Source organism: Gorilla gorilla, chromosome X (assembly GCF_029281585.2).
Source record: "Gorilla gorilla gorilla isolate KB3781 chromosome X, NHGRI_mGorGor1-v2.1_pri, whole genome shotgun sequence".
Lineage (NCBI taxonomy): Eukaryota > Metazoa > Chordata > Mammalia > Primates > Hominidae > Gorilla > Gorilla gorilla.
Genome location: NC_073247.2, coordinates 164,734,917 through 164,750,693, shown reverse-complemented (window position 1 = coordinate 164,750,693; position 15,777 = coordinate 164,734,917). Strand labels below are relative to the sequence as shown.

At 54.1% G+C, this 15,777-nt stretch overlaps 1 protein-coding gene across 2 annotated transcripts; it reads right to left on the bottom strand.

The window, feature by feature from the left end:
- Positions 1–11,376: 11,376 nt before the first annotated feature.
- Positions 11,377–15,548, bottom strand: PNMA3 (PNMA family member 3). 2 transcript variants are annotated; one of them, XM_055375830.2, is made up of 3 exons: positions 15,198–15,391; positions 13,476–14,886; positions 13,184–13,354 (listed from the first exon to the last, which is right to left on the bottom strand). In XM_055375830.2, exons 2-3 carry the CDS (start codon positions 14,778–14,780, stop codon positions 13,292–13,294), a joined length of 1,368 nt encoding a protein of 455 aa, XP_055231805.1. In that variant the 5' UTR covers positions 14,781–14,886; positions 15,198–15,391; the 3' UTR covers positions 13,184–13,291. The 2 variants fall into 2 exon arrangements, with proteins under 2 accessions (XP_004065112.1, XP_055231805.1); XM_004065064.4 differs by having other exon boundaries at positions 11,377–14,886; positions 15,198–15,548.
- Positions 15,549–15,777: the final 229 nt, after the last annotated feature.

Sequence of the window (15,777 nt, the reverse complement as noted above, 5' to 3'; positions counted from 1 at the left end):
GAGTCTGGGTCTCTGCCTGAGTGTGTGCCTGGAAAGGTAGTCCGCGCGGAGTGGGCTACTCAATTTGTCCCCTGCCCCCTGTGCCTTCACCAGCCTGATGGGCTCTGGGACATTGCTCTCTTGGCCCTGAGGGCAGCATGGGTGTCGTACCTCCCTGGAGACCTCCGTCTGTCAGGGCCTGAGTCATCCTTCCATAGGTCCTTCCCCAGTCCTCTGTTGCCGGGGCTAGACACCGCGCCAGGGCAGAGCAGCCTCCGCTCAAAACAGAGATTCTGCGCCTGTGGATCTGACCACCCTGCACCTGACCCATCACGGGAGGCTGGGGCCATGTGAACAGCATCTCCACCAGGCAGGTGGCAAACAGGTTCCCACGGGGTCACACCTCTGGGTGTCGTTCCCTCATCCCCTTCTCTTTCCTTGCCTGACCTCCTGTTTGGCAACTTGCTGGCCAAGGTTTCCCCCAAGCGTCCAGCTCGCCCAAGCTCCTTGCTGAATCACAGCCCCAGAGTATTTGTCTATGACCCTGGGGATGGACATTCCGGTCCTTCCCACTGTTTGGCTGTTGCAGACACTGCTGCCAGTGGCATCCCGCATGCCTGTCTGAGCCACCACCGTCAGCCAGAAAGACTCTGGGGTGCACAGCAGGCAGTGGCTCTGCTGGGACTTGGGCTGTGCCTATCAACGCCACAACCAAGCATTGCTCATCTGTGACCTCTGGTGCGTGGCTGAACCCATGTTCCCTCGCACTGGCAGCGTGGGAGCGGTCCTGGGTTCCTACAGCCCGAGCAGCCTTTGGTCCTGTCCAGCCTCGCCCGCTTGCCCATCCCACGGGGAGAGACACCACCTCATCGCTGTGTGCCTTGCGTTTCCCCGAGCGGTGGCGAGGTCGTGCATCCTCTCACTGGCCGTTCCTGGTTCCTCTTCTGTGAATCTCCTTTGCTCCTTTCCTCCTCATCTCGCAGATGACAGGCGTCATCGGCCCGTTTCCAGGAGAAAGTTCCTAGCGTCAAGATCGAAGCTTTTCTCCTTTTGTGATATAAGCCATGGCCAGTCTATCGCATTGCCCAGAAGCAGGTCGCATTGGAGTGGGCCTCACAATTAGACTTTGGCTTGCCCGTATGGTTGTGAAAGGTTTCAGAATCAAGATGGAGTCACTTGTTCAAGCAAACAAAAATCCAAAAACCTGACAAATAGAGCTGTGGAGGGCCACCTAGGCAGGGTTCCCATGCACGAATGCCTGATAACAAAAGCTATCACAGAAGACTGCAAAACCCACAAATTCGCACAAAGGCTGTTGCAACCTGACACAAATAATACTTCTGCGAGGACACCTGCCCAGCAGCTTCCTGTCCAAGCCCCTGACCAATGCTACCCTTGTTATTCATCCTTGTAGCCAAAGATCATTATCTCAAAACAATTATGTAATCCTCTTCACTTGTCCCGAAAAACCTTTGTCTGCCTTCCCCTGCCTGAATATGCACATAGTTCACTAGGGCGCACGCGTCCCCACTGCGATGCCTATTTCTGAATAGATACCATCTTCTTATAGGGAGGCTCCCTCTCTGTGTGGTACTTAGGTTGGCATGGTCTTGCTCCCCAGGCTTTTCTACCTCCCAGGTAGTAAACGTGGAGTCAGCGAAGAAATGCATGTCTTCTGTCACAAAGCAGCCTCCCCGGTTGGGCTCGTGTGTCCAGTCCTCCCCGCCCCCCTGCCCCCCACCGCTTCTCCCCCTTGAAGGCCAAGACTGCTTGTTCTCATTCAGGCAAACTGCTGCTCTTTACCTCTGCTGTGAGAGTGTCTGTCTATTGAACCTTTAGTGTTAGACTTGTCACGGCTTATACCACATATTGTCCTCTCTCTTGTTTTCAGCCGTGATTTTTCTGGAGTCCTTCTTCAGAAAGGGCACCGACCCCCCCTCCGCCCCCCCCGCCTTGGCCGCCCCCACCCTGGGAACATCTGTGGGTCTGGTGTCTACAACTGGCCCAGTCAGCCCACAGGCCGGCTCGCAACTAATTTCCTGTTTTCGGCCTTGTCTCTTCCCACTCTCCTTCCTTCTGCACCTGCTGACTCCAAGTCCAGGACGCTGCAGGACACCCATTGCCCCCCGCCAACCCCGGCCAAGGCTGGGCTGTGACACGTCAACCGTCTTTCTTTTGTCAGTCCTCTGTCCCCATTGTCTCCACCTCTCAACACAGTTGACTCTCCTTCCTTCTCAAAACCATTTCCTTTCTCAGCTTCTTCCTCTCCCCCACCCCACTTTTGTGCTGACCTCCTCCCTCTCTACCTGCCTCTCTGCCCTTGGACCTTCCTCCTCCTCCTCCTACTTTGCTGGATCTAAGCGTGGTGGGGGCGGGCTCCCAGCCTCAACCCTGGGACATACGGCACCTCCGATGAATGCTCTGTCTCTGGACATGACCTCTCTTCCAAGCTCTGCACGTACCCATCCATCTGCCCACGTGGATGCCCCGCAGACATTTCAGAGCTAAGATGTTCAAACCGGAGGGTTTCGTCCCCTTCACCATGCCTACACTGTCCCCAGGCTTCCCCCTCTGTGCAAAGGGCTCTGCCTTCTACCTGGTGACTCAAACAAAGCAGCCAGGATTCTCTCCCCTCTCCTTTGTTCCTCACTCCCAAATCTAACCCATCATTGGATTTTGTTGACTCTGGTCCAAGACTGCTACCCTTCTCATCTCCGTGGTCCTTGGCCCGCCCTGTCTCCTGTTCTCCCTGCCTCCACTCCGCTTCCTCCCTGCTCCACCAACACCCCCTCAGCAGCCAGGGTGATCTTTTTGCAACACCACCAGACCCTGCTCCTCCCTGTGGCACCCCATCTCCTTAGAGTAATCTCAAAGTCCCCATCCTGGTCAAGAGCACCCCCACGCTGCTCCTGGGGATCTGGCTTCCTCTGATGCTCTCCTTCCTTCCCCGAAATCCACCCCATGTTGCCATGCCCCCAGCTCCTCTCACCACACTCCTGCCGATCTGGCCTGTTCAGCTGGCCCCGCAGCACAGGGCTTGTTCCCACCTTCGGCCTTTGCCATCCCTCCTTCCTCTGTGTGAGCCATCCAGGCCCAAGAACCTTCTGTGGCAGCAGCTTCCTCCTGCTCTTCCTCTCCCTCCTCCTCCTCCTCCTCCTCCTATTCCTCCTCCTCCCCCTCCTCCTCCACCTCCTCCTCCTCCTCCTCCTATTCCTCCTCCTCCCCCTCCTCCTCCACCTCCTCCTCCTCCCCCTCCTCCTGCACCTCCTCCTCCTTCATGTCTCAGCTGAACTGTCCCCTCCTCCCATAGGCCCCCTCTGCTGGGACACACAAATCACAAATATAGCCCTCGGTTTATATTCTTATTGGCGGCATCAGTACATGTGTCGGCACGTGAGAAATGCTGGTCTGAGTCTTTGCTTTTGGGTATCGGGGCTCCCTCCCCAGGTGGCAAGCTAGAGCCCCAGAAGGTGGGGTGGACTTGCCTGTGTGTCTAGCCCATTTGCACTGCTATAGCAAAATACCTGAGACTGGGTAACTTGCAAAGAACAGAAATGTATTGCTCCCAGTTCTGGGGGCTGGGAAGCTCAAAGTCAAGGCACTGGAGACTGGGAAACATACAAAAGAACAGAAATTTCTTGTTCCCAATTCCGGAGGCCGGGAAGCCCAAGATCAAGGCACCAGTAGGTTCAGCATCTGGTGGGGGCTCAGTCTCTCCTTCCAAGATGGTGTCTTGTGCCTGCGTCCTCACATGGTCGTGGGGAGGGAAGAGCAACAAGGGGGCTTACCTAGTGCTTTCCAGCCTTTTACAAGGGACTCCTCTCATCCCCGAGGGCTCTGCCCCCATGGTCTCATTGCCTCCTAAAGGTCTCACCCCTTAACACTGCTGCGTTAGGGACGAACTTTCAACATGAATTTTGGCAGGGACACAACGTTCAAACCGTAGTACAGCGTTTCCTACCCTGAGATCCCCAGCACCTAGAACAGAGTGTGGCCCAGAGGAGGCTCTCGGTGCCTTCTTTCCAGCAAGTGCCTGAATCTGTCAGCCTGCTCCAGCCTGCCAGGGTATCGGGACCTTATCCTGAGGGCTGTGGGGAGCCCCGATGGGTTCGAAGCCAGGAGGTGGTGATGCTCAGACCGGCCGGCCAGCCGTCTGGGGGAACTAATCAGCAGGAAGGGAAGCCTGGAGCAGCGAGGGGGCTGCAGCCCAAGTCCAGGCCCCCCCGACCCCGGGGCTGGGCAAGGAGGGTCTAAGGGAAAGCAGAAGATACAGGCTCTAGAGAGGGAGAAGGCCCGGGGAGGGCTCAGGCAGGGTCCCGGGTTTCTTGTTGTGTGTGGACCGGGTGGAAGGCAGGACCCTTGTCTGACATGGGGATCACGCTGGCAGTTGTCTTTCCTCTTGCCTTTTGTGGAAAGAGGGGTGACGGGCATGGGGATGAGTTCCTGTGGCCGTGGTCACATTCAAGTGGCTTGTGTGACACCCAGGTAGACATTCGCTCTGCCCTCTTCCTCCCTCCCGCCAGCCTGCCACTCTCCATCTTCCCGTCCCTCCCCACCCTGCCCCGCAGCACCCAGCCCTGCCCTGTGGGCAGGCAGACTCCCTGGTAAAGGTAAAGGAATTGTATAGGTGGCCCCTGCTTGGTTTGGCTCCCAGAGGCTTCCATCTTTTTGGCTTGGTCCCCCTGATTGCCAGCAGAAGGCCCTGCACAGAGCCAGCGTGCCCAGCAGATGTTGGACACCTGAAGGGATAAACACGGAAGCACTGTACTGTGAGGTGGCGCTTGATTGGAGATGCTGCAATCAAGATTCACAGAAGGCTCTGGGTTGCTTGGTGACCAGACGCCTCCGCAGAGCACCTGCTGTAGTACTGGCTCTTGAGAAACAAGTCCCAAGGACAGCCAGCCTTGCTGAGTGCCTCCAACACAGGCCTGGACGCAGAGGAGGTCTCCGTGTGTGTTTCTCCCCACCTGGTTGCCTCCCAGCTGGCTGACCTCGGACGTGTCCCTTACAGCCTCCACAGGTTGAGTGGGAGCACTGTCTGCTCTTGAACCAGGAAGGGCTTCTTTGCTGTGCACCACAATGTCCGAGGGCCCAGGCTCTGCACAGCCAACGGGGGCCCTCTTGTGTCCTCCAGGGAGAGCCTGGGGCTCCTCCCTACCGTCCTACCTCAGGCAGGGCCAAAGCTCCCCAATCTGTGGCTTCGGGCCAGCTCCCCACCGGCCGCGGCTTGCTCTGACTGCTCAGAAGCTTCTTCCTCCAATGCCCTCTTTGATTCTGCTCCCGACGGCTCTCTGCCCTGCCCAGAGCCCACGACAGGCCCTTGGGCTGCCAGGCTAGCACCTGCCTCCTGCCATATGACCCTGCCATTCCCTGGCTGGCTGCCCCTACCTGGGGTGGGGGGAGCAGTACTTCCTCAGCTTCTGTCTGGCTGTGCCCCACCCACACACACACCGAAACACACACGCACACACGCACGCACACACACGCGTGCACATGCACGTACAACCTGCCCTGCCCCTAGCCTGCCCTCCGCAGCCTCACAGGTGCAGGTGGCTCCTTCCCACCTAGCAGGGTTTTTCTGAGGGACAACCCGATGTGGCACGCCATGCTTCCCAGACTCAGGGTCCTGCTGGGCTGAATAAGTGTGAGCTTGTTCTGCGTTGGTCCTTGACACAGCTGGTTGCCTGTGGCACAGTCTTCAACTCATTGAAGTCAAGTCCCTCTGGAGGAGGGTCGGTGGGGCGTTGGTTGTGGAGGCCAGTGGCAGTGGACTGGGTGGTGCCATGGGGCTCAGGGTACAACTGCATTGGTGATCAGTCCTCTCTGCCTTGGTTTGGGATTGAAATGGCCTTCATAGCAAGCTCAGCCCGGTGCTTGCTCCCAGTGAGCTTGCCTGCAGCTAGATGCCATCAGCATCTTTCCTCCCACAGCTGCCTTCCAGCTCCCTTCCTTCCTGTGTGTGCCACTGGCTCTTCCAACGCATGGGGCACACTCACTCTCCTCCCGAGGAGGCAGTGTCATCTGGGCATGGCTGGCCCTTTCTGCCAGGAGTCCAGGGATTCCTGTCAGAGGCCCCTGCTCCTGCTCTTTCTGCCCTCGAGCCTGCCGGCCCTCCTCACTTTGACTTTGGAGTTTGGATGGTGACTCAGCAGTCAACCAGCATTCAGGGGCAGGGCCACGGTTTCTGGGAGAGAAGCCTGCAGATGGCTGCACCCTGGTCCCAGGGACTCGTGTCCCTGTCCTCTCCTGGAGGAGTCCGGGGTTCTGGCTTCCCAGGTGCTATGTGTGTTGAACAGTGTCTCATATCACATATCAGAGTGAATTTTGGGACCATGGTTGCCAAGGAAATATCATGGTTTGGCTGGAGTTGGCCCCATAAGTGTTCTGTGCTGTGTTTCTCTGTTGCCTGCTTCCAAATTGCTCCGTGAAGTTCAGGCCATTCGTCTGTGTCCTTTTGGTTGGTTCTGTGGAAGATAGTTTCCTCGTTGGTCTAGTTAGCCACAAGAAAAAGATGCCCATGGTTTTCTCAAATCATGAGTTTGTGAGCACTGGGCAGTGATCAAGTTCCCTGGGGGATGCCACAATAAATTTTCCCTGTAGGCAAGACTTTAGGAGCAAACCAATAGGATAGCTCACAGTCATAGCTCACAGGAAGCAAGTTGCCTGCTTGAAGGATGGGCCTATGCTGTGAAAGTCTGTTGGAACTGAGCATATCAGTGTTCTCTAAAGGGATAGAACTAATGGGATCTATATACATATATATATACACATATACATATATATATATAAACTATATCTATATACATATACATACATATAAACTATATATATACATATATATAAACTATATATATACGTATAAACTATATATATATACACACATATACATATATGGGAGTTTATTAAGTGTTTATACTCCTATATATATATGGGAGTTTATAACCATATATATATATATATATGGGAGTTTATTAAGTGTTTATACTCCTATACATATATGGGAGTTTATAACCATATATATATATATGGGAGTTTATTAAGTGTGTGTATATATATATATATATAATATATGTGGGAGTTTATTAAGTATTAACTTACACGATCACAAGATCCCACAATAGGCTGTCTGTAAGCTTGAGGAGCAAGGAGAGCCTGAGTCTCAAAACTGAAGAACTTGGAGTCCGATGTTTAAGGGCAGGAAGCATCCAGCATGGGAGAAAGATGCAGGCTGGCAGGCTAGGCCAGTGTCTCTTTTCACATTTTTCTGCCTGCTTATATTCTAACCTCGATGGCAGCTGATTAGATTGTGCCCGCCCAGTTTAAGGGTGAGTCCGCCTTTCCCAGCCCACTGACTCAAATGTTAATCTCCTTTGGCAACACCCTCACAGACACACCCAGGAACAATACTTTATATTCTTCTATCCAATCAAGTTGACAGTATTAACCATCACACTGAGCTGGGCTGAACTGTGCCTCCTTGAGGACATACCACACTTTCTGGTAGAAATAAGGCTTTTAAGGGTGTCAGCTCAGAGGAGAGAAGGCAGCCAGCAGCACATGGCCTCCGGAAGATCCCAGGCCCTCCCTCTTGTGACACAATGTGACCCTATGGCCTGGAGTTTTGGATGGGGGGATGGGAAGAAGGTGAGTAGTGCTAGCTGACAAGAGCTACCTCTAGGGGCTTTTTGATGATCAGTCAAAACTCTAGTTTCCCAAGGGGAAGTGTGGCTCAAGACTGGAAAGAGACCCTGTCCAACAGAAATCTCCTTGTCTCCTGGCTCTGGTGTCTCTCCAACCTCAGCAGATGAGAGTACTCAGTAGTCCCTGGATTTAGCCAACATCTCGACCTCTGTAGCCACCTGTGGTGTATACGAATGCCCCCTCCAAGCTATCCCTAACACTGCTTCCTCGCTGACTTTTCTAGTTCACAGACATGAGCAGGTCATTCCTATCCTTCACAAATCTCAGGGCAGTGGTCATTCCCTGAAGACCCAGGTGCCTTGCTGCACTTCTAGGGCAGAAGTCCAAAGTTGTTAGCAAAGTACTTAGTATTACAGACCCTTCGTGGCCCTGTCTGACCTCCCTATGGAGCTATTGTCTTCTCCTTGCCACTCCGTCCATCACCCTGGGACCCAGCCACACTAACTTTCACTACAGCCTCCAAATATCTACAGATCATTCAACCCCATTCATCAAAGAGTGAGTGCCTTGGCTGTGGAGAGCTCACCAGGACTGCAAGTTTTGAGAGAAGGGAAACAAATGATGTAGGGCCAAAGATCAGCCCAGATATCAGCTTAGAAGCACTTACAGTCTATGGGAAAGCAAAGGAAGAATGCAAACAGCATGTGGCATTCTCACTGAGTTGAGCAATTGAATGCCACTGGGGTTTCTAGAATTTGCAGTCACTGTGCAGAAGAGAAGGGAAATGAGCAAAGAAAGAGCTCCAGAGCACCTCACAAAGTTCCCACTGAGTCTTTGGCTGCATACTAAGTTCTGCTCAGATAGAGACACCACAAGGTTGAGCACAGAACACCTCTAAACCTGTGAGCTGGACAATTGTCAAAGCTCACACAGTGTTCAGAGATGTTCAATTTCCCACCAGCCACAGTGGAGAGACCACATTGAAATAGCTGGGCATTCAGTACAGAGCCTAGAAATGCCACACCTCGGGAGCAAGTCTATGGTAGAATGAAAACCCACATTAACAAAGTTTAAAAACAAGGCTTCAAAGGCTTATGCTGCTCTGTAAGTAAACAAACTGCCTGCTGGAACAACTCAACACAGAATTAATGGAAACAACAAGACCAAGATATTTTACATCCTAACCTAAAATATCCAGCTTTTACACAAAAACTTCTAGACATGGGAAGGAGAAAAACGTGACCCACACCAAGGAGAAAATGTTTCAATAGGCCCAGAAATGGCAAGGACGATGGGATTAGCAGATGAGAACTTAAAGACAGTTATTAGAAGTAAATGTGTTGTTCCAGAATTGAAAGAGAGACATGAAAATGATGAAGAAATGATTAAGGAAGGATCTCAACAGAAAAACGACACCGATAATGGAGAATCAAATGGAAGCTTTAGAAGTGAAACATGTAGAAGAGAGGAGCCCTGTGATAGACCCACAGGTACAAAGTCAAACAGTTTTTGACCAACACTCTAAATAAAATCAATGTCAAAAGGAAAGTCTTTTCAAATGCATCTTGACCCCACACCAAAAACTAATTTAGGTACTTTTTTTTTTGAGACAAGAGCTGGCTCTGTCGCCCAGGCTAGAGCACAGGCTCAATCTCCTGGGCTCAAGAGATCCTCCCACCTCAGCCTCCCAAGTAGCTGGGATAATAGGCATGCACCACCACACCCAGCTAATTTTTGGGGTTGTTTGTTTGTTTTTTGAGGCTAAGGCTGGTCTCAAACTCCTGGGTTCAGGCAATCCTCCCACCTTGGCCTCCCAAAGTGCTGGGATTACAGGTGTGAGCCACTGCACCCAGCCAATATAGGTATATTCTAAGACCTAAATGCAAAAGCTACAACTACAGAGGTTCTAGAAGAAAACATAGATCAATATGTTTGCAAATGTGGGCCAATGAAAGATATCTTAGGCAAGACCCAGGCAGTGGTCATTGTAAAAAGAAACAAATGATGCAATGGACTTCATTATAATTAAACCCATCAGCTTATGAACAGACACCATTAAGAATACGCATAAGAAAGACACAACTGGTAAAAAGTGTTCCCAGCACATATATCAAAGTACTTGTATCCAGAGTATTTTAACAACTTGCACAACTCTAATAAAAAATTTAAAAACCCAGGTAAAAACTAGGCAAGGGAGTTGAACAGGCACTTCACTAAGGAAGACAGATAGCTAATAAGCACACACAAAAGTGCTCGATATTATTAGTCATCACAGAAATGCAAACTAATTCCACAGTGAGATACCACAGTGAGTCACCCAACAGAATGGTTAAAAGTTTAAAGCTGGCAATACAAGATTTTCTGGAGTACCCTAAGAAACGGGCACCGCTCATTGGAGTATAAATTGTCACAATAGCTTTGGAAATCTGTGTGAAGTTTCTTATAAAGTTAAATATACCACTACCCTGTGGCCCAGCCATTCCATTCCTAGGTATTTACTTGGGAGAAAGGAAAACAAAAGTCCACAGAGATTCATACGAGGATGTTTCTATCAGCTTTAATCACACAATAACTGTAACACGTATCTATTTTTAGATTAGGGACCTTAAAATAGATACTGCACTTGATCGTAGCCAAAAGGCCAAGAAGCCATGTGAACCTTAAAAATAGGAATGTGCCAGGGGTCAGAAATGGATGATTAGCTAGTAGGCCCAGCTCTAGGGCCATCAGCCTAGAGGCAACAAAAGTCTCACTGCTGTTTTGTGGCAAAGAAACTTCTACCTCTCTCTGCCTTCTTTCCAACTCTCTTGATCCCTTAAAGAAATAAAAAAAAAAATCAATCACCCAACATTTGCACTCACACGAAAATTCACACACCCTCTCAAACTGTCTCATACACACTAACACACATACTCACACATACACTCACCCATTCCACACATTCACGCATATGCACACACACTCAAACTCATAAACATTAACACACTCTGAAACACATATTCACTCATGTGCACACTCAACAACACAAAGTCACCCACACATTCACTGTCATACACACATTCACACACCATCTCACTCTCACATATTCACATACTTTTACTAACACACATATACATTAAACACATAAACATACATTTGACCACTAACACACATTCACTCACACACAAAAACTGATGCATACTCACACTCAAATACAAACAATTAACATATTCACACACCATCTCACACACTCACATATTCACACATTCGCTGACACATGACACAAACTCACTCTCCTACACTCTCACACAATCACTAGTATGCATACTCACACATATTCACCATCTCACACACACTCACAGAGATGGGCCTGGTTTTGATGCTCCAGGTGTGGAAGCCCTGAGCCCCCAATAGTGATACAAGGGATCCTGGGGCCACTGGTCCAGCCTGCTGTCCCTCACCCTTCCTTAAATATGTTATTCATTTCTGAGAAGCTCAACCAGTGCCCTGAGGACCCAACCAGCCACTGCCTGGGCCTACCAGTGTCCTGTCTACTGGGACTATCCAGCCTGCTCAGCTGGGTTTCTTTGCCTGGGTCCGTGGGCCGTGAACCCTAGCTCATGACCAACATGCGCAGATGGGGCATTCTAGAATGCCTTGTAGACCAAACCCCAAGTATACACCAGTGTTAACAAAGCCACTGTGGCCCTCACTCCACCCCAACCCCATCCCCAGCCAACCTCATCCCCAGTTTCCCACAGCAGAGGCGAGGCCGGCTGGAACACTGAATGAAATTTATTGAAGAGAAACACGTACTGAAAACGTTGAAGAGAAGGGAATCACAACACAGAGAGAAACTGCAAACGGCCACCACAGGACACAGGTCCCACACAGGTCCCGGGCCCCCTCCTCCTGAGGTTCCTGGCAAGATGCCTCATCTGCTCCTACTCCTGCTGCAGCCCCCGCTGCCACCTCCCTCCTTCCTGAGGGCCCCAGGGTCTGCCTCTTGCCAGGAAGGTGGACTCTGGCAGTGTCCACTGGCTTTAGGGAGCCCCCTCCCAAGCCCATCTGCTGGGGCAGGGCCCTGCCCTATGGCCCGCACAGGACAGTCACAGGACACTGGAAAACACAGCAGGGAACACCCTACCAGGTCAAGGAAACTGAGTCACGAGTAACAACAGGGGTGGAACACCAAAGCACAAAGCTCCTCGGGAGCCTCAGGCAGGGCAGCCCCGCTCCGTCCTGGGTCCAGTTCTTCATCCCACAGTCACGGTAACCATCGTGGTCACGGGGTGAGTGTCCGCCTTGCCCTGGCGCTTCCTTCCTGTCATCTCCTGGGACTGTGCTGGGGGACTCCGGGGAGGAGCTGCTCAGAGAAGAACACACACAGCTCCACAAGAACAAGCAGCCACTGGCCTAGATCTACACAGGGAAAGCAGAGGTGGTGCTCATGACGCGGGACAGCAGTGAGCAGAGCCTGGGCTCACAGGAAGCTCACAGCATGTGCCTTGGGCCCAGAGGCGGCCACCTGGGTGGGTGCATAGCACACTACTTTGCGCAGGAACAACGGCTAGCGGTGGGTGGGCGTCTGCTGGATGCGTGGGTCACTACAGGGGCCTACACAGGTGAGGATGAGCTTCCTGGAACAGGGGGCAGCCTGTCCCGGGAACGGTGAGTTGGGGGACCCCTCTTGGTAGACCCAGGCATCTGGCACCCTTGAGAGGGCCTCTTTCCCCCTGTCATCTCCCAGCTCAGGGCTGGGGGAGTTTGGGACAGACGTCTTCAGGTGCCTCCACCCAGGCCATGGCTGGCTGCTTAGGGGATGCCTCCAGGCTGGATTCCCCAAGGTGGCAGGGTTGGGGCTGGCCTTGGCATTGGCATCTGTTGAGTTGCTTTGGCCATGGCAGCCCCAGGTTCTCCTTGCTTGATCTCTCCAGGAGTCTGGTGGCCCTGTACAGAAACAAGCAGAAGAAACAAAACCCTACCAAGTCCTCCCTTTTCCTCCTCCTCCTTTGCAACAAAGACTTCCCTTCACAGCCACCCTGGTCCAAGTCAACTGTGAGGGCACTGGCCTGCCGGGTACCCAGTACCCCTGCTGGGGGTCTTCTCATCAATCTTTGGTCTCCTTGCCTGCACAACCTCTGGCTGGCACTGGGCTCCCAGGGCCTTAGGGTCTCCTGTCCTTACTGGCACAGGGCCTCCAGGGTGCTGCCTTCCTGGGGCTCCCCTAGTGCTGTGTAGATGATCCTGAAGACGGGATGGACCCTGTGGCCTCCCTTGCAGGGCTTTACCTCTGCCCCCCAGCTCTTCCTCACCAGCCCTGGCACCTGCTGGCAGGGGCAGGCCCCAGGTAGGCTCCTCCAGGTCCCATGTGGCCTGGGGGCCAGTGGGCATGTTCAGCTCAAAGTCCACAGGGTGGGTATTTAGGGGTGGTTGGATGAGCAGGACAGAACCCCCAGCCGCACCTTCTTCAGCTTCTGCTTCTTTGGGGTCCCCATCTGAGGCCCAGTCACCCCATGTGCTGGATGCAGTGGCTCCCTGCTTTCCTCTCCAGCACCTCTTCAGGGACCTGGACCTGACCCCCACTGAGCCTGTTGCTAGTTGGTCTTGGTTGCTGAAGTCCCTTCCAGCTGGCCAAGGGTGAGAAGGCTTGGCCTTGGTCTGGCTGCCCTGTCCCTCTGCCCCACTCAACTCATTTGCTGTTTGTCTGGGCTTCTCTTTCCCCTCCTTCCAATATCTCTTTTGTCTCCTTGGCCTGTGGTAGGAAATGTTGCCCTGTTCTCCCGAGCCTACTTGGCCTTGGACTTGGGATGGCTCTTGTCCCAAGCCCAGTTCCCGTTTCCCGACTCAATTGCAGCCTGTTTCTTCTGCTTTACCAAGAGCAGGTTGGAGGGGTTGATGCACTGTACCCTGATGTGGCCGTCTTCCCCACAGCTATAGCAGAATGTGTGGCGTTTCCGTTTTCTTGAGCCTCGAGAGCCAGCCCTTGCCACACCACCCCTTCGGTGTTGGCCTCTGCCCCTCCGGCGCCGGTAGCCCTGGGAAGGCCTCGCATCAAAACTGTTGCCAGAGGCAGGGAGAGGTACTGCCCCAACCCCAGTGATCCTGGCAGGTGGCCTTGGGGCTACTTCCAGCCCCTCCAGGCTCTCCCTATCTGGACCTAAAGTGGCCTCCCATTCCTCCTCCTCACGCAGGAGCTTCACCAGGGCCAGGAAACCAGGAGGCTTCCTTCGCTGTTTCATCAGCTTAAGCTTATCTCGGAGTTTGTCAGGAAGGGTGGCCCCACTTAAGACTCGTTTCAGGCGAGTCTGATTCACGTTTCTACGTGATACCACATTGTTTTCTACAGCTCTTTGGAGCAGGGGTTCCAAACGTAACACAAAGCTAGATACTTTCTCTCCTGCCTCCTGATAGGCTTTACACAACTTCACCTGGGCAATTTTATGGCTCTCCACAGGTCCGAACACCTGCTGCAAGGCAGTCAGGCACTCCTCCACAGTTATGGAAGCATTGCTGGCCCGGAGCCCACTGACCACCTGGAGAGCAGGGCCCCGTAAGCATTCCATCAGCCTCCGCCTCTTTTCCCCCTCGGGCACCTGCCACATCTGTAGCATCTCAGTGGTGTGCTCAAGCCAGGCATCAAAGGCCAGTGCACCTGGGATGGATATGGTGTTCCCAGAAAACACTCTTAGTTCTCGGTACAACATCTGTTCTAGCAGAGGCTGCACTGCTGCCCCCAGAGTCTGGGCCCAGGTCCAGAACTCTGGTGATATAGTCACTCTTGGAGCCGAACAGTTGGTGTCCGACCCGAGGACTCGGTTCATATCTGACACGGTCCGCCTCTCCTCCTCTAAGAAGCGGTTCAGTCTGTTGAGAAATTCCCCATCTGAGTTACGGGGTTTTACGATCACTTCCCAGGGCCCCCCCTTTCCTGGTATTTCCCTTGGGAGCAAAGCATAGTCGATATCTTGTGCCAGCTCCAGTAGAATCGCCTGGGCGTTCTCCTCCCTCCTAAACATCCTGCCAATCACCCTGTATCTGCCCAGGTGCCTGCAAGCCTCCTGGAGTGTCTCCTCAAACTCATCCTCGCCACAGTCCTCGGGGATCCCCAGGATGAGCATGCACCTCCGGGTGTTCAGGTGTTCCCCCCGACACCAGTCCTGTAACAAGGTCAACGGCATGTCCTCGAATCTCTGCGGATACTAATTTGGGGGGAGTGATCAGGGCGTGAGGCACATATCTGGATCAACTCCTAGGGTGATCGCAGAAGGCCCAGGTCTCCACAGCCTGTGAATGCGAGCAGGGCGAGAGCGAGGTTAATGCCCACCTCTCCGCACGCCCACATCCACGCCCACCCCCACCCCCACCCCCAGCCGTCCTCCTCCCCCGGCGGCGCCTCTGCAGCCAGGCCCCGCCCCTGCCCAGCCCCCCACCCCCACCCCCCGTGGGGTCTCTGCGGGCCTCAGCCCCCTCCCCGCGCCGCCCCAGGACCCTGGACCCCTGCCCTGCAGGCTGCTTCAGTTCTGATAGGGCGGACAGGCGAGGGGCGGCGGAGTCTCCCGGGGCCCAGCGTCTCCCTCCCCAGGTGGGTCTGTTACCTTCTCCCAGGCCAGGTCTCCCAGGACCCCTGGTCGGGGTCCCCACAGGGCTCTCCGGGGGCTATGCGCGGCGGTGGCGGCGGCGGCGGCGGCGGCGGCGGCGGCGGACGGGGGTCGGGCACCCCTGGCTCCCAGCGCGGACGTTCGCTCAGACTGTGGCTCTCCCTCGCTCGCGCAGCACGTGGGCCAGTGCGCCGGCGCCTGCTCGCCGCGGCTCTCTGCAGTGCGGACACGGGGCGGGGGCGCGGCGGTGGTGCAGCGCGGACCCCTCCGCGTCGTCCGGGAGACCGCAGGGCCATTGGCGCGGACGGGTCACGAGGCCGGGCTCTCGCCGCCGCCCCTGGGGGCCCCAGGTCCCCGGGTGACGTCACCTGCTCCTCTCCCCTAGCCCCCCGGGCACACAAGCGCCCGCCCACCCCCACCCCCACTGCGGTGGCCAAAGGTCTGTGGCGGCCAGTCCCCGTGCCTTTGGCTCTCACCACAGCGGTTCCTGGTCCCGGCTCCTGCCCCTCCCGCACGTGCCACGGAGGTGCCAGCGGGGCGAGGGGTCTGCACCCCGGCGTGCCCACCAGAGGGCCAG